The sequence below is a fragment of the Rutilus rutilus genome, assembly GCF_951802725.1.
Source record: "Rutilus rutilus genome assembly, chromosome: 16".
NCBI classification, from domain to species: Eukaryota; Metazoa; Chordata; class Actinopteri; order Cypriniformes; family Leuciscidae; genus Rutilus; species Rutilus rutilus.
Window position 1 is genome coordinate 10,455,024 of NC_140224.1, and position 14,005 is coordinate 10,469,028.

Here is a 14,005-nt window from a genome sequence, read left to right on the forward strand (position 1 = left end):
AAGTCGATGCTATCGAATCACTTTAGAAGTCTTGGAATATAGTGCACGAAAACTTTATGGTGCTTTACAATGTTTTTTTTATGCCTTTAGTGGGGCTTAACAATAACACAATAGTATGCACAATATCAGACCTCACTGAGAAGCTGCAGCTGTGGCGGACCACCACGGCAGAATGAATGTAGCGGAAGCACTGTAATATAGTGCATTTAAAAAACTTTTTTTTACATGTATAAAAAAATAAATAAAAATATTGTTAACTATCGAGTTTATGGCCATTGAATGGCTTTCTGGTGTCTTTCTGGCAGTAAATGTAACATCACTTTTTTTTCTTTTTTTTTTTACAATAATTTTATTGACGTGTTTCCGCTGTTTAAACACTGATTGAGTGATTACATGAGATGATGCCATTTCACGAAGTTGTACTGTTTTTTTTTTTTAAACATACCTTCTGATATTCATTCACGTTTATTTCATGCTATAATATAACTAGTAAAGAGGAATAGATGAACGGAGGCGCTACAGCGATCTGTCACGGCGCATTAAAGAGCATCAAATCCACATTTATTTGAATTTTATTTGAAGCCAAAAATCTGCCTTTAAACTTGTTTGAAATAAAGATTTGACATTTATCGTGACAATTATAGATTTCAACTGATATAAAAAAATTATCGTGATAATTTTCTTTGGCCATATCGCCCAGCCTTAGTTGCAATATAAATTATGAAATACTTGATTTTTTTTATTTTACAGTTATAAGTACAATAGTAGTATTATAGTAATATTTCTTATTGATTTTAGTCATTTTTATATTTAATAATATTATTATTTTATAGGCATGTTGAGAGAGTCGGCAAAATTTTGGCCAGATTGTACAAACAAGCGAATTCACATTTTTATCGCAATCATAATTTTTATCAGAAAATTGCAGGCTCTAGCATCCCTGCGCTCCTACATAGTTCAGTAATGACTAGAGATGTGACGGTGATAATATTCTCCCACCGGTTAATCGAATTGTGACAACACCGGTATTACCGGTTTCATCGTGGGGGTGGGGGGTGTTAGAGTGATGTAATTTTTTTTTTTTACATGGCGTCAATTCATCATTCGTATTGAGTTTGATTGACATGCGATCTGACCAATCAAATTCCACCATTTTTGTGCGACAAAGCAGTCAGAAGAGTTATTGATTAACTTCGGTGGATTTGAACTTGGCTTTAACTGAGGCAATCTGTCACAAGACATTAAAGAGCCAAAAAACGGTAGGCCTATTTTATTTTTGTTTGACTGACCAAATTTGAAAGTTGAGACTTTGTTTCATATTAAATATTACCTGCTCGGTCCTGTCTTTCAGCGCGTTGTCAGTGTCCTCTATTTTTCACTGCTTGAGATCATGTTGAGAACAATAACGCCCGATTTGAGGGTATGGGCGCGATTTCGGATTCAACCACAGTGTTTTGAATGGTGGGTTCGTTATTATTCGTTATTATTCATGAAAAACGCAACAACAAAACGGACATTTTGGCATAATTTGTGTGTGTTATGTTTTGTTCAAGGCCGAAAAGAGAACTCGATACTGACGCGCGTCTTTTCCGTGTGTGCGCACGTGTGTGTAAGGCAGGACTTCCACAGCGCGGTCTCTTGTTTTGTCGCGCATGAATGGTTGAGCGTGATCAAACAACGCTAGTCAACTGGTGACAAAATACGGATACTGCGTTATTGCTTAAAAAAATTTTTTTTTGCGGTGCTGCAGTGGGCAAGTGATGAAACCGGTGTTGCGGCTGAACACCGTGTAACACCGGTAACACGACTATCGTGCCAAGCCTAGTAATGACCCTTTTAAAATGATTCCAGGTTGAGTGCAAGTTGAGCTTTATTGATAGCATTTTCTCTCTTATATCTAACCACAAAAAGACTTTTAAACATGGTCAAGCAAGGAACAATAAAATACTTAAAGTACAGCCATAGCAACAAATGTGAAATGTTTTTGACAGTGTCAGAAAAGTTTCACAAACTTGTACCATTGCCATGTGAACCCAGTAACTTACGCAAAAAAGGGAAGTCTACATGGAGAAACCTCTAATCACATGAATTGGGTTGATAGCATATAACCAGAAGTTATTCTGGTTATTCTCCTAAGTAAGACTTGCAAGACTTGCTGCTCTTGGTTTAATTATCCACTGCTCTGATTGGGTAATGTTTTTGCATATGAAAAAAGCATTTCATGTGGAACACTTTTACAAAACGTTCAGCATATCTTCACTATTACAGCTGCTGAGATTAAATAATCTTGAAAAGGTTTGATTTGCATCATTATATTTAGATCTACACCCACTGCATAAGGTTGCATCGTAGCCGATCACAGTCATGTCTGTTGAGCGCACTAGTGCAGTGATGCAACTCAGTTTCTGCACTCTCACGAATGCTTGCATCATAACTAAAACATTGTAAACACTATATAAATAAGACATTCCTTGTGAAGTGTTGACAGGTTCATTGATTATAACAGACTGACAGCTCCAGTGATCATAAAAAAGGGAGCGTTCTTTGATCGTTTTCAGTATAATTTGAGCTGTTTTTGGATCAAGAAGTAAGTTTTGAATTCTGAAACTTACTGCATGTTGAATTCTGAGACCTCACTGAGAAGCTGCAGCTGTGGCGGACCACCACGGCAGAATGAATGTAGCGGAAGCACTGTAATATAGTGCATTTAAAAAACTTTTTTTTACATGTATAAAAAAATAAATAAAAATATTGTTAACTATCGAGTTTATGGCCATTGAATGGCTTTCTGGTGTCTTTCTGGCAGTAAATGTAACATCACTTTTTTTTCTTTTTTTTTTTACAATAATTTTATTGACGTGTTTCCGCTGTTTAAACACTGATTGAGTGATTACATGAGATGATGCCATTTCACGAAGTTGTACTGTTTTTTTTTTTTAAACATACCTTCTGATATTCATTCACGTTTATTTCATGCTATAATATAACTAGTAAAGAGGAATAGATGAACGGAGGCGCTACAGCGATCTGTCACGGCGCATTAAAGAGCATCAAATCCACATTTATTTGAATTTTATTTGAAGCCAAAAATCTGCCTTTAAACTTGTTTGAAATAAAGATTTGACATTTATCGTGACAATTATAGATTTCAACTGATATAAAAAAATTATCGTGATAATTTTCTTTGGCCATATCGCCCAGCCTTAGTTGCAATATAAATTATCAGGGTTTCCGCGGAGTCATAAAAAGTCATAAAACGTCTTAAATTTAATAATAAGAATTTTAGGCCATAAAAAGTCATAAAAAACGTCCGGATTTTCCATACAAGGTCATAAATTTAATTTAGCCACGTCATAAATTGATATGCTCGTTCATTCGTTGGTTCTACCATTGCCTTTTCCCCCTGAAAATGCGCTGGCGGCATAATGTTAAATGCACAGGTTAAATGCGCTAAAAGCGGAACGCTCATTTGAAACGCGCGCCACACGGACCATTTACCCGCTCGGCTCAAAGTCCAAACGGCAGCGCAGCGCGAGCTCAATAGAACTGATGCGTTTACTCTGATCGGTCTCAGTCACAAGATCCAGTGAGAAGCGCTTGAATTCAGCGAAGAACACACTGTCTCAGTGATTTAAACCAGTTTAAAGGCAGATGAAACAGCGCTGACCAACAGGAGAAACTCTGCACAACTGTCAGAAGGCTTTTCCGTCTACAATCTCCCGTCATTTACCATGGATTTACTGTCACGTTAGCCTAGTGATATTAACTGCACCATGTGGGATATACATATTGAATTTTATTATATTATTAGTGCTGATAATGTATTAAAGGACTAATGGAATATTTACAGTATTTAATAATGTATTTAGGCTGCTGTTTTTCATACATTTCCTGAAGATACGTGCCATCAAAGTTAGGCAACACAAACCAAGACAAGTTTCAAGACTTGACCCCTATTAGCACATGCAGAAACTAAGTAATTATTTTCCCAATAAAGATATTTATTTTGTTAAGGACAAATGACAAATGTTTGAATGTCCTACCTCAGATTTGTGAAATGTTCACCTGTTTTAGCAAGTGTTTGTCATTATATTTTCTGACAATAAAGAGTAAAGTTAGTTTAAAACCACAATTAAGGCTCTGGTTTCTACAACTTTCACTTAGAAGCAACAGTCTGCCTTTAAACTTGAAAGAAATAAAGATTTGACATTTATCGTGATAATTATCGATATTGACTAATATAAAACAATTATCGTGTTAATTGTTTTTGGCCATATTGCCCAGCCCGAACTGAAATCTCCCGGTCTATCACAATGGGAAAGTGTACATTTAACGAGCCATGGCTCAATGATGGTGTGTTTAGTAGTTGGCTCAAGCCCATTGCAAATAATCAGTATCAAGCATATTGCACACTGGGTAAGAAGGCGTTGGAGCTGTCTTTAGGCATTTAAATAATACATCTTGTTACTTTCAATGAAAGTCAATTAAAAAAAAAACTTTTGAAAAGAATTTTAATTAATTTTTCATAATTCATGTAGGTCATAAATTTAAATCATAATGGTCATAAAAAGGTCTTAAAAAGTCTTAAATTTGACTGACCAAACCCTGCAGAAACCCTGATTATGAAATACTTGATTTTTTTTATTTTACAGTTATAAGTACAATAGTAGTATTATAGTAATATTTCTTATTGATTTTAGTCATTTTTATATTTAATAATATTATTATTTTATAGGCATGTTGAGAGAGTCGGCAAAATTTTGGCCAGATTGTACAAACAAGCGAATTCACATTTTAATCGCAATCATAATTTTTATCAGAAAATTGTGAAACTTACTGCATGTTTTATAGTACAATGACCCCTTTCATGTCAAAAGATGAGGGAAATTTGATTTCTCAATTCATCATGACCCCAATTACTTGGTGACATTTAAATCAGCAAAGTTCCCTAAGCACCTTTTAATATATTACAGCAAGCAAATGTTTAAGTTTGCATAAAGGCATAAAGCATTGAATGGAGCTTCTTTTGAAGGAAGAGAGTCGAAAGGGATTATTCATCTTATTCATGATAGTTGTGAAATATTAGATGTGTTTGAAACTGGTCAAAGCTCAGCATTGCAGTGACTCCTACTTCCACCGCTGAACATGCCAAGGACAGAATCTGCTCACCTCTCACTCGATACACAAACTCAGACTGATTCTCCTGCATTAATCATTTATGTGGAGTCATTGCACTTTAGCTCTCTCTCTCTCTCTCTCTCTCTCTCTCTCTCTCTCTCTCTCTCTCTCTCTCTCTCTCTCTCTCTCTCTCTCTCTCTCTCTCTCTCTCTCTCTCTCTCTCTCTCTCTCTCTCTCCCCCCCCCCCCCTCCTCCTCCTCTTTTGGCTTCTTCACTGTAAACAATGTCAGACCTCTCCAACTCAAAAATTTCTAGTGATTTGGTGACATCAATTTTTCCAATTGGCCTAATTTCATTTGTGAATTGAATTTTATCAATTGTGACAACAGTCTGTTAACCCTCTGGGGTCTGAAGTGTTTTCTGGGCCCTGGAGGTGTTCTGACATGCTCTGACATTTGTGCTTATTTCTGTTACTTGTGACATTTTCATGGCTAAAGTCTTATTACACTGTATTCAGCACAAACTCTGCTACAATAATATATCAACAGCATGTGTGTAAAAGTTTGTAGTTTTGAGATAATGACATTTATGCGTGGTTTGTGAAAATACAAAAAAAAATTCTCACTGAAATAAGGTCATGAAACCCATACTTATTATTTCTTCACACGACTTTTGAAAATTGTATGACGTAGCCTAGAATATTTGCTCTAAAACTATGTGAAAATCACCTTGACTGCTCATTCAGAGAAGACAATATATTGATTTAAAATTTTTACGACGTGTTTTGTGTGAAAAAGCAATATGCGAAGGGGCGGATCATCTCATTAATATGCAAGCTTTCCACACCTGAGAAAGACAAAGACACTCCCTAATGGCCCTATTAGGAGCTTATCAGGGCCCATCATTCTGACCAACCTTGCACAAAGAATGAGGAGATTAAAAAAAGAATGGCTTTTAAAATTGTTTGGATTTATTTACAACATAATCCAAAGATACACAACAAAAAAACACTTATTGATAACAATGATCCAAAGAAAGAGACCTTTGTGCCATTCCTAAAAACATTGTACATACCTTTCATTTCCAAGGTGTTTGATTTTCACTTTACCATGTTCATGTACAGAGACATGTACTGTGAATGTTGAAGTGAGCAGGACTCAGTGGCATCTGGGCCCTGAAAAAAAAAAAAAAAAAAAAAGTGAACATACTGATATCAAGAGAATGGCCTGCACGATTTTGGGAATACATTTTAGATTTTTCTGGTTAAAATTGCTTTTTAAAATTCACAGAATACACACACACACACTCACACAAAAGTTTCCAACAATATATTATATAATGAACACCAGGTTTGTTGTGCCTTGTAGGTATAGGCTATGCGCAGTGCTGCATAAAATAATAACAATATAGCAGCCTATATAAATCTTCCAAATATTTCAGTAACAACTAAGCTAGAGAAAAATATATTGATTATCATGTTACTTCAAATGTTTCCATTCGTTATGTTGATGTGAAATGAGATAATAGTAAAAACATGAAGCCGTTTGGAGCGTTTTGCTTTTCCAAAATGTGATGCATTCAAACGCGATCGCGATCAAAAATATGATACATTCAAACGCGATCGCGCTCAAATATAGAACATTATGGTTACCATATACATATCTACGTTTAAGCAGATATCCACAAACACAGTAACAGTAAACACGGGTCTAAATATTATAATATTCACCATATATCTAGCAACAGTTCAACTGCAATGTGAAATTTATGCAACAATAACAAACTAATATGTAAGAATTTCTTACCTTATCTTTCTTGTCTTCAAATCGCGTTCTTCTTCTGGGGTAAAGCCAATGTAAACTCACGTCTTTCAAACTCGACGAAAAGCAGAGACTGATGAAGTGTTTTGTTTTTGAGGTAATGAGCGCGTTCGCGTTCCATGTGGAGATTTGCATGTGAATATCTTTTGCGCGAGTGGGCGTGGCCAAATTAACTGTAATGAGCAAGCGTTTGAGAAGCTGGACATCTTGTTGGTTTTATACAAATTACTTAAACAGAAAATATTTGTTTTCAGTTTGAATCCGATCATTTAAAAGTACACACTTAAATGTTTATAAAGGTATGTGGCTCATAAATGTGTGACAAGTATTCGCTGAGTTTGGTTTCAGTTTATAGACGTGCTCAAGAAAAAAAAGTTCACCGCGACGGAGAGGCAGAACGCACACCCTGTTTATTTTCTTTATTTTTCAAAAGCACAATGTTTTGATTTGATTGTAAGTGGACACATACAAAAGTAGAAATATCACAGATTCTTTTTTTATATTTATTTTTTCTGTATGACCATAAATGACGGAGTAATTTAAGTTTAAAGTGCTACAATGTAAAAAAAGTCCAGCAAAACGCGGGGGCGCGTTTTTCGACCTCAGAGGGTTAACATGGGCTCAATCAGAAATATAATGAGCCAATGTAAACATTTTGTTTACCAAACAGTGTTGTAGGTCCAATTAAATATTTTAAATTGTAGTAGCAATTTTATTTCTCAGTGTCCCAAAAGCATAAATACATTAAGCAAAATACAGAACACAGACAACAGGGTTGACATTTTATCATAACTTTCTTAAATTAATTCCAACACAGGATATGTGGTAAAAAAAACAACCACCTTATTTTATATAATGAAAACCACTGAATACATTTAAGAAGTCTTCTGCAAAACAGGATGTCTTGATATGAGGATGAAAACTTTAAAAAGTGACAGTATATAGGTTAAAAACCTGCAAACAAAAAGAAAAACTTACATTAATGACAAAGAAGTTACTTAATTATGTAATGAGGATGAGAAACGTGTCAGTCGATGTAGATTTTGCTTTATCGTTTACTTTTCTGGTCATTATATCCAGCTTTTCAGAACTGCTTAAAGTTACTGACACAAGCAATAAAAAAATTAATGGATGAATAAGAAAATCACGAGCGTGATGCGTTTTAAATTAAAAGGAAATAAGCCCTGCAGGAGGCCGACGTTTAATTTAGAGACCACTTCTCTGAGAGGGTTTTAGTGTGTTGTGCTTTGGGTGTACTAACAAGATCACTAGACTGTTAGTATTAGTGATAATGTAGTTTTATTTATTTATTTTTCATTTATTTTTATTTTAAAGCTGGTACTTGTATCTGGAAACCAGGGTGGCCATTGGGCAGTATTGTGCTATTGCATGTGTAACAATTATTATATAGGTTATAAATATATCAATCAACAAAACAAGGAATGACTACGTGTTTATCAGGCGCAGACTTTATAGGCAAAATCTTTTTTTTTTCTTTTTTTTTTACTAATCAGCATGGTAAAACTTCTCTAAATTCATCCTCTTTAAAGTGCAGCTGTTAAAAATATTAAATCTTAAAATTATATAAAAAAAGAGAATAGTTCATCACACTATTCAACTAGTCAGGTTTGGGCAATTTGTTGGAAATGTTCAATTTCTTTGGATAAGATAAAAAAAAAAAGCTTTTTAAAAACATTTATTATAATTTTAAAGAATAGGTTATCATTGATTTAAATAATCTATTAAAACCTATAACTTTAAGAAATGCATTTGTTGAAAGGTTAAATTTTGGGCTTGTCCCCTACTCAGACATTTTAAAGCTGAACTGTTACTTTGTGTATACTTTCTCCTATTACAGCATAATATACAGACACCACTATAAGTAAGCCATTAATATGTTAAGTTTCTTTAGAACTATCAACACTTTGTCTGTGAACACACTCTGGCACTTTGAAAATGACTTGACCAATGTTGTGATTTGGAGGCTGTATTAACTATTAACGTTTGATTAATGGCTGGTGAAAACCATTTTGAAAACGATGTTTATTTTTGTCAATCTGTTCAGTGGTGCTAGTGGCATAGAAATGAGCTCAAACTTTGTTTTAATAAAAAAATGTTTTTAAATGTTATATTAATAAAAAGTGTCAAAATATTGGAAAGTATGCTTTAAACCTTTCCTAAAGTAACTTTTTTTTTTAAATTTTTATAATGATAAATAATGGGAGCATAGGCTATATGCCAGAGCAACCGAGTGACTGTTTGAAGATCATCAATATTAATATTTATACATCATGATCTGAGAGAAGCTTTCTTAGGCACATCAAACTGATTAGGCTATTGCTAGGGAAACCAAAAAGAAATAATAAACAAGCAATTAAATCTAACTTATAACTTATCTAACCCCAAAATGGCTGTTTCGGCCGAAATTTTTCAGGAGCCGAAATCTTTCAGGAGCCGAAATTCGGTTGCGTCCCTAATTATTACTTGAATAATAGATACATTGTTTATTTGTATGTGTTTGTAGGAGAAGTGCCTGACTGTAGTGAAATAATTACTCTGTAGCTACGGGTTGTGTCGCTTATTTTCTCTTTTCATAGGCTTTTAAAAGAATAGTTCACTTAAACATAAAAATTGTCATCATTTACTCACCCTCAAGTTGTTTCAAACCTGTATGAATTTATTTCTTCTGCTGAACACTAAAGATATTTTGAAGAATGTCGGTAACCAAACAGTCGATGTACCCCATTGACTTCCATAGTATTTTTTTTTTCCTACTATGGAAGTCAGTGGGGTACATCAACTGTCTGGCAGCCTTATCAGTGGCGAATGAGATGCGGTGATGTTGTTGCAATTTAATGTTTTTCTTAGCCTACCCAGTTGAACCCACTTGTTGTGGCACTGCTGCATTGTACATTTAAAACATTGTAGAAATAGAGAAGCTCAATTTGGAGAAGATCTTAAGGCTCATTTCCACCGAGCGGCACAGTACTGTACGCAATTATTTCCGTTTCGATTGTCAGTACCAAAATACCGAATGGTATCAGGCATCACATGTGATCGGCTTTTCGGCTCTGTGTAATAAACTATGCATAAATGATGCTGTTTTATTCATAATTGTTTATGCAATCAACAACATTTTATTTGATTTATAAATGTTAGTAAATGTTATGCACTTCTTCTTTTTTTTTTTTTTTTTTTTTAACAGGCAGTCATGTTATTTCATTGCTTTGAATAAACAATTTAATTCAGTGGATTAATGTTTTACTCATTGCACCCTCTTGTGGCCTCAGGAGACGAGCCAAAAGCTTCCCTTTTAAATTAAAATCTAATTTATTAATAATATTTAAGTATACAATTTGAATTTAGATTTTTAGCCATTTTGATAGCCCTAATCAGTTCTTCTTAAGCTGTAAGGACTAATGTACAGTACAGTGAGAAGTTCTTACCTGCAAATTCGTTTATTGCTGTTTATGCTTCAGTAAATCAATCCAGTGACTAAAAGATCAGCTTTACATTGTTCCTTTTAGTTGCATTTAAAATCATGTTATTTAAATGAATAAATTACAGAAATTGAGCAAAGAACTCTCCTTTTTAATCTCTTGAGCTGTCAATCACTCCAGTTCAGTGACATTTTATCAGTTCTGATCTCGCCAAAACTCCCATTATAATCAATGACACCATCTACTGCACAATGAATCTGTTACATTTACATCGTGTCTGCACTTTTTTTCATCGCATTGTGGTGTTTCAGGCATAACATGAGCTTGCAAAGCTGGAAGCGTTTTTATTTGTGTGTTTGTGTAGATTGTTTCAGCAGTTTGCTTGTCAGAGCTGCTCACTGGTTGAGAGACCTGCCTGGTCCTGTTGGAGGTCTTACTTGGCAGCGTCATTCCCAGTCTTTAGATGGGGATTCCAACTCGTAGAAAAAACACTTCAGGGGGCAGTTTTGAATTCTCTCTGCAAGACCTTCTGGAAGCTTCTAGCCCAGCATGTGGAGCTCTGTATGGGGTGGAGCTAGACTTTCACTCCCTGCTAGCATGAAGAACACTTCTTAATTACAGAAGATTAAAACCAGTCTCTCCTGCAGAGTTATGTTGAGGGCCAGACTCTTTCTTTTCATTATTAATAAAAACCAAGCCTCAGTGTTGCCCAGTGAACTGCTCCTACTCCTCCCCCTGTAGCCAAGTGCACTTTTATCACCCCCTTCCCCTTTGGCTGTTTGTGCGCTGTCAGTTCCTGCAGTTTGACTCGATCTGGCATCCTCTGTGAGTTGTTCACATACAGAGTGTTCCTGCAGTCTGCTTTAAATGTGCTCCCACTGAGACAAATGACCTGCGCTTCAATTCACACTCCGCCAAAACAAACAAGCTGAGAAATGTAGCACTTCTTAATGAGTTTTAATTACAAACATGATTACGGTTGAAGGAATATAGCCATCTTTGTGCAAAGTGGAGCAGAGGCTTATGCATTGTAAAATGTTTACAGACAATTATCTTCATGACTAGAGTGGATTTGGATGTTGGATGTATTCTCGGGATTCACAGTTGGTTTGGTTGCTTTGTTTGAACCCATGTGCGATTCCAGTCCCAACTCTCACAGGTCTCTTTTCACAATGTGATTTTTGGCTCTGAACCCTCATGTATTTGCCTCATTAACATGAGTATTAATGCGGTTTTTTTTTTTTTTTTTTTTTTTACCACTTTGGCTAGGTAATTGCCAAAAATGAATGTTTTGTTCGCTTTGCATTATAGTTGTTTGCGAAGGTAAACTTCACTCTTATTTTTGCTCATCCTTGAGTGTGATTTTGGACAGAAAAGCACAAATTGCATTATCTTCAGAAAATATCATAGCTAATGCCATTCAGTGCTATTGCGCTTTGGCGACCCGTGTTTGAATCCCAGCTCGTGGGACAGTCCTGTCCCACTCTCTCTTCAATTTAGCTTCCTAACCAGACATGATGTGATAAGATTCATAGCCAATCATAAGTGTGTGGGGGAGGATTTTCTCTGGAAGCGCACTGCTGTCTAGAACTCGCAACTAAATGATTTTTTTTAAATCCGTACATAAAATTATTATTATTGATAAGTCCTAGGGTTGGGTATCGTTTGGGATTTTTTACAAAACCGGTGCCAAATCGCTACTTTTGAAACATCAGGTGCCTGAACCGATACTTTAAAAAAAAAAAGAGCCACAAAATGACGATGGATGACATTTAAAGAATGGCTTTTTAAAATAATCTTTCAATTGAACAATATATTGAGATATACACATGTATATTGAATGTTAAATAAGTTAATAACAAGACTGTGTTTATCATGGTGATTTATACAGAGACTGGATTTGCACGTAACGAGCCTAAACAGTCAATGAACGAGAGAAAGATTGACTTAGTCATACTGTATATTCATAAAAAAAAAAAAGTTTGCCACATCTAAGGAAAGCGAAATGTTTGTCGTATCATCCTTTTAACGTTTAAGGTTATTCCCCATGAATTCCGTCAGCACTGGTCAATGCCTTCACATGAAGGGGGGTGTGGGGAGTGGAGGAGAGAGAAGCATGAAGAGGGAAGTTAGCAAGAGGAGAGATGTCCTAGACAACGACTAACGTTAGAATTATATTCTCTTGAATTTGTATATGGCCGACACACGACCAAAGAGACGACGTTCCGATGAACAAATAGCAAAGAAGAGGGGAAAAGGAGGAACACACGAAGTCCCGAATTTACATCGGAAAAGCACCGAGGGGAAGGGGACGGGATGAGGAGGAGGGAGGGTCGAGCTAGCCTCCGTTTTGTTTGACAGTACTTCGAACGTCAACAAGAAGTGACGTCACCCAACTTCGCTTAGTGCACCTTTAATTTATTTTCATCATCTGAGGTGAATTGTCGCTTTTATTATGGCTGTTCAAAACAAATCATTTTAAGATTATAGATAATTCAGTAGAGCTGCACAATTAATCGTTAAAGGATCGCGATTTCAATTCAAGCACCCACAGTCATAAATGACAACGATTCACCTGTCTGTTCAACCTTGTAGGTATGAAACAGATTCACAAACAGTCTTTTCAAACCAAAGTTTTATTATTTCTGTGTTACAAATATTAATATTATCACAGAAGTACTTGGGATAAAAGTTTATATTTCGATCAAAATAGAGCACATCACCTTTTGAAAGTAACTTGGTGCTTCAAATAACGATTGTATCAATTACATACATTGTTACACCACCAAAAATGTATGTCATTGAATCATTCATTTAAGAGATTCATTCAAAAACGCTGATTCATTCAGTAATAAAAAAACAAGTGAAGTATTTATGAGTGCCATTGAATCATTCATTCAAAATGTTTATTAAATTAATTAATTCAGATTAAATAGACTGGCATCATTTAACATTTTGTCAGAACCTCTAGTGAAAACTTGTTTTGTTTAGTGGTCTGTTCAGAATCGTGGGAGAATTGTGATCTCTATTTGAAACAAAGAAAATGTAATCCCCTGTTGCTCATCGCCTATCACTGTTGTGGCTGGTCAGGACAAAAGCTTTCATATCAAATAGAAAAATACCCTTTATTGTGTGTCATGACATGTCAGGTTTATGTCAGGTTTATGACATGTCAGGAAAAAAAGGCCATGTTGTTTCACAATATTATTTAAATTAGGATTGTGGTAAAATTAAAAGTAGAATTACTTTGTCATTTTGAGGCCCACTGATAAATTTGTGCAAAATTGAGAAATTATTATTATTTATTTTTAATTTTTTTGTGTGAAACTGACATAAGGGAAAACTAGTACAATGTTTGTTCAATGTCAAAATGTGGTGGTTGTCCTTGATACAAGCCACCCGAACCTAATGACCCCAAAGAGCAAAGACAATGAAGACATTAAATGATTGGAATAAGCTCTCGTATAAAAATGCCCTCAGTGTAAGAGTGTTTGTCTTTTTTTTTTTTCAGTCGCCTACTAAAGCTGTGTATAATGCAAGACACTGGAACCATCCAGAGCCAGAAGAACTGCTACCCACGCCTACATCACGATCTCAAGCTCCTCCAGTGAGTATAACACCAAGCAC

At 35.3% G+C, this 14,005-nt stretch overlaps 1 protein-coding gene across 1 annotated transcript in view; it reads left to right on the plus strand.

Moving 5' to 3' along the window:
- Window positions 1-14,005, plus strand: part of waplb (WAPL cohesin release factor b) — a 61,151-nt gene that overhangs the window by 23,226 nt on the left and 23,920 nt on the right. Inside the window, exon 6 of the mRNA XM_084434269.1 lies at window positions 13,890-13,985. Within this exon, the coding sequence (XP_084290395.1) occupies window positions 13,890-13,985 (96 nt within the window). The remainder of the gene's footprint in view (window positions 1-13,889; window positions 13,986-14,005) is intronic.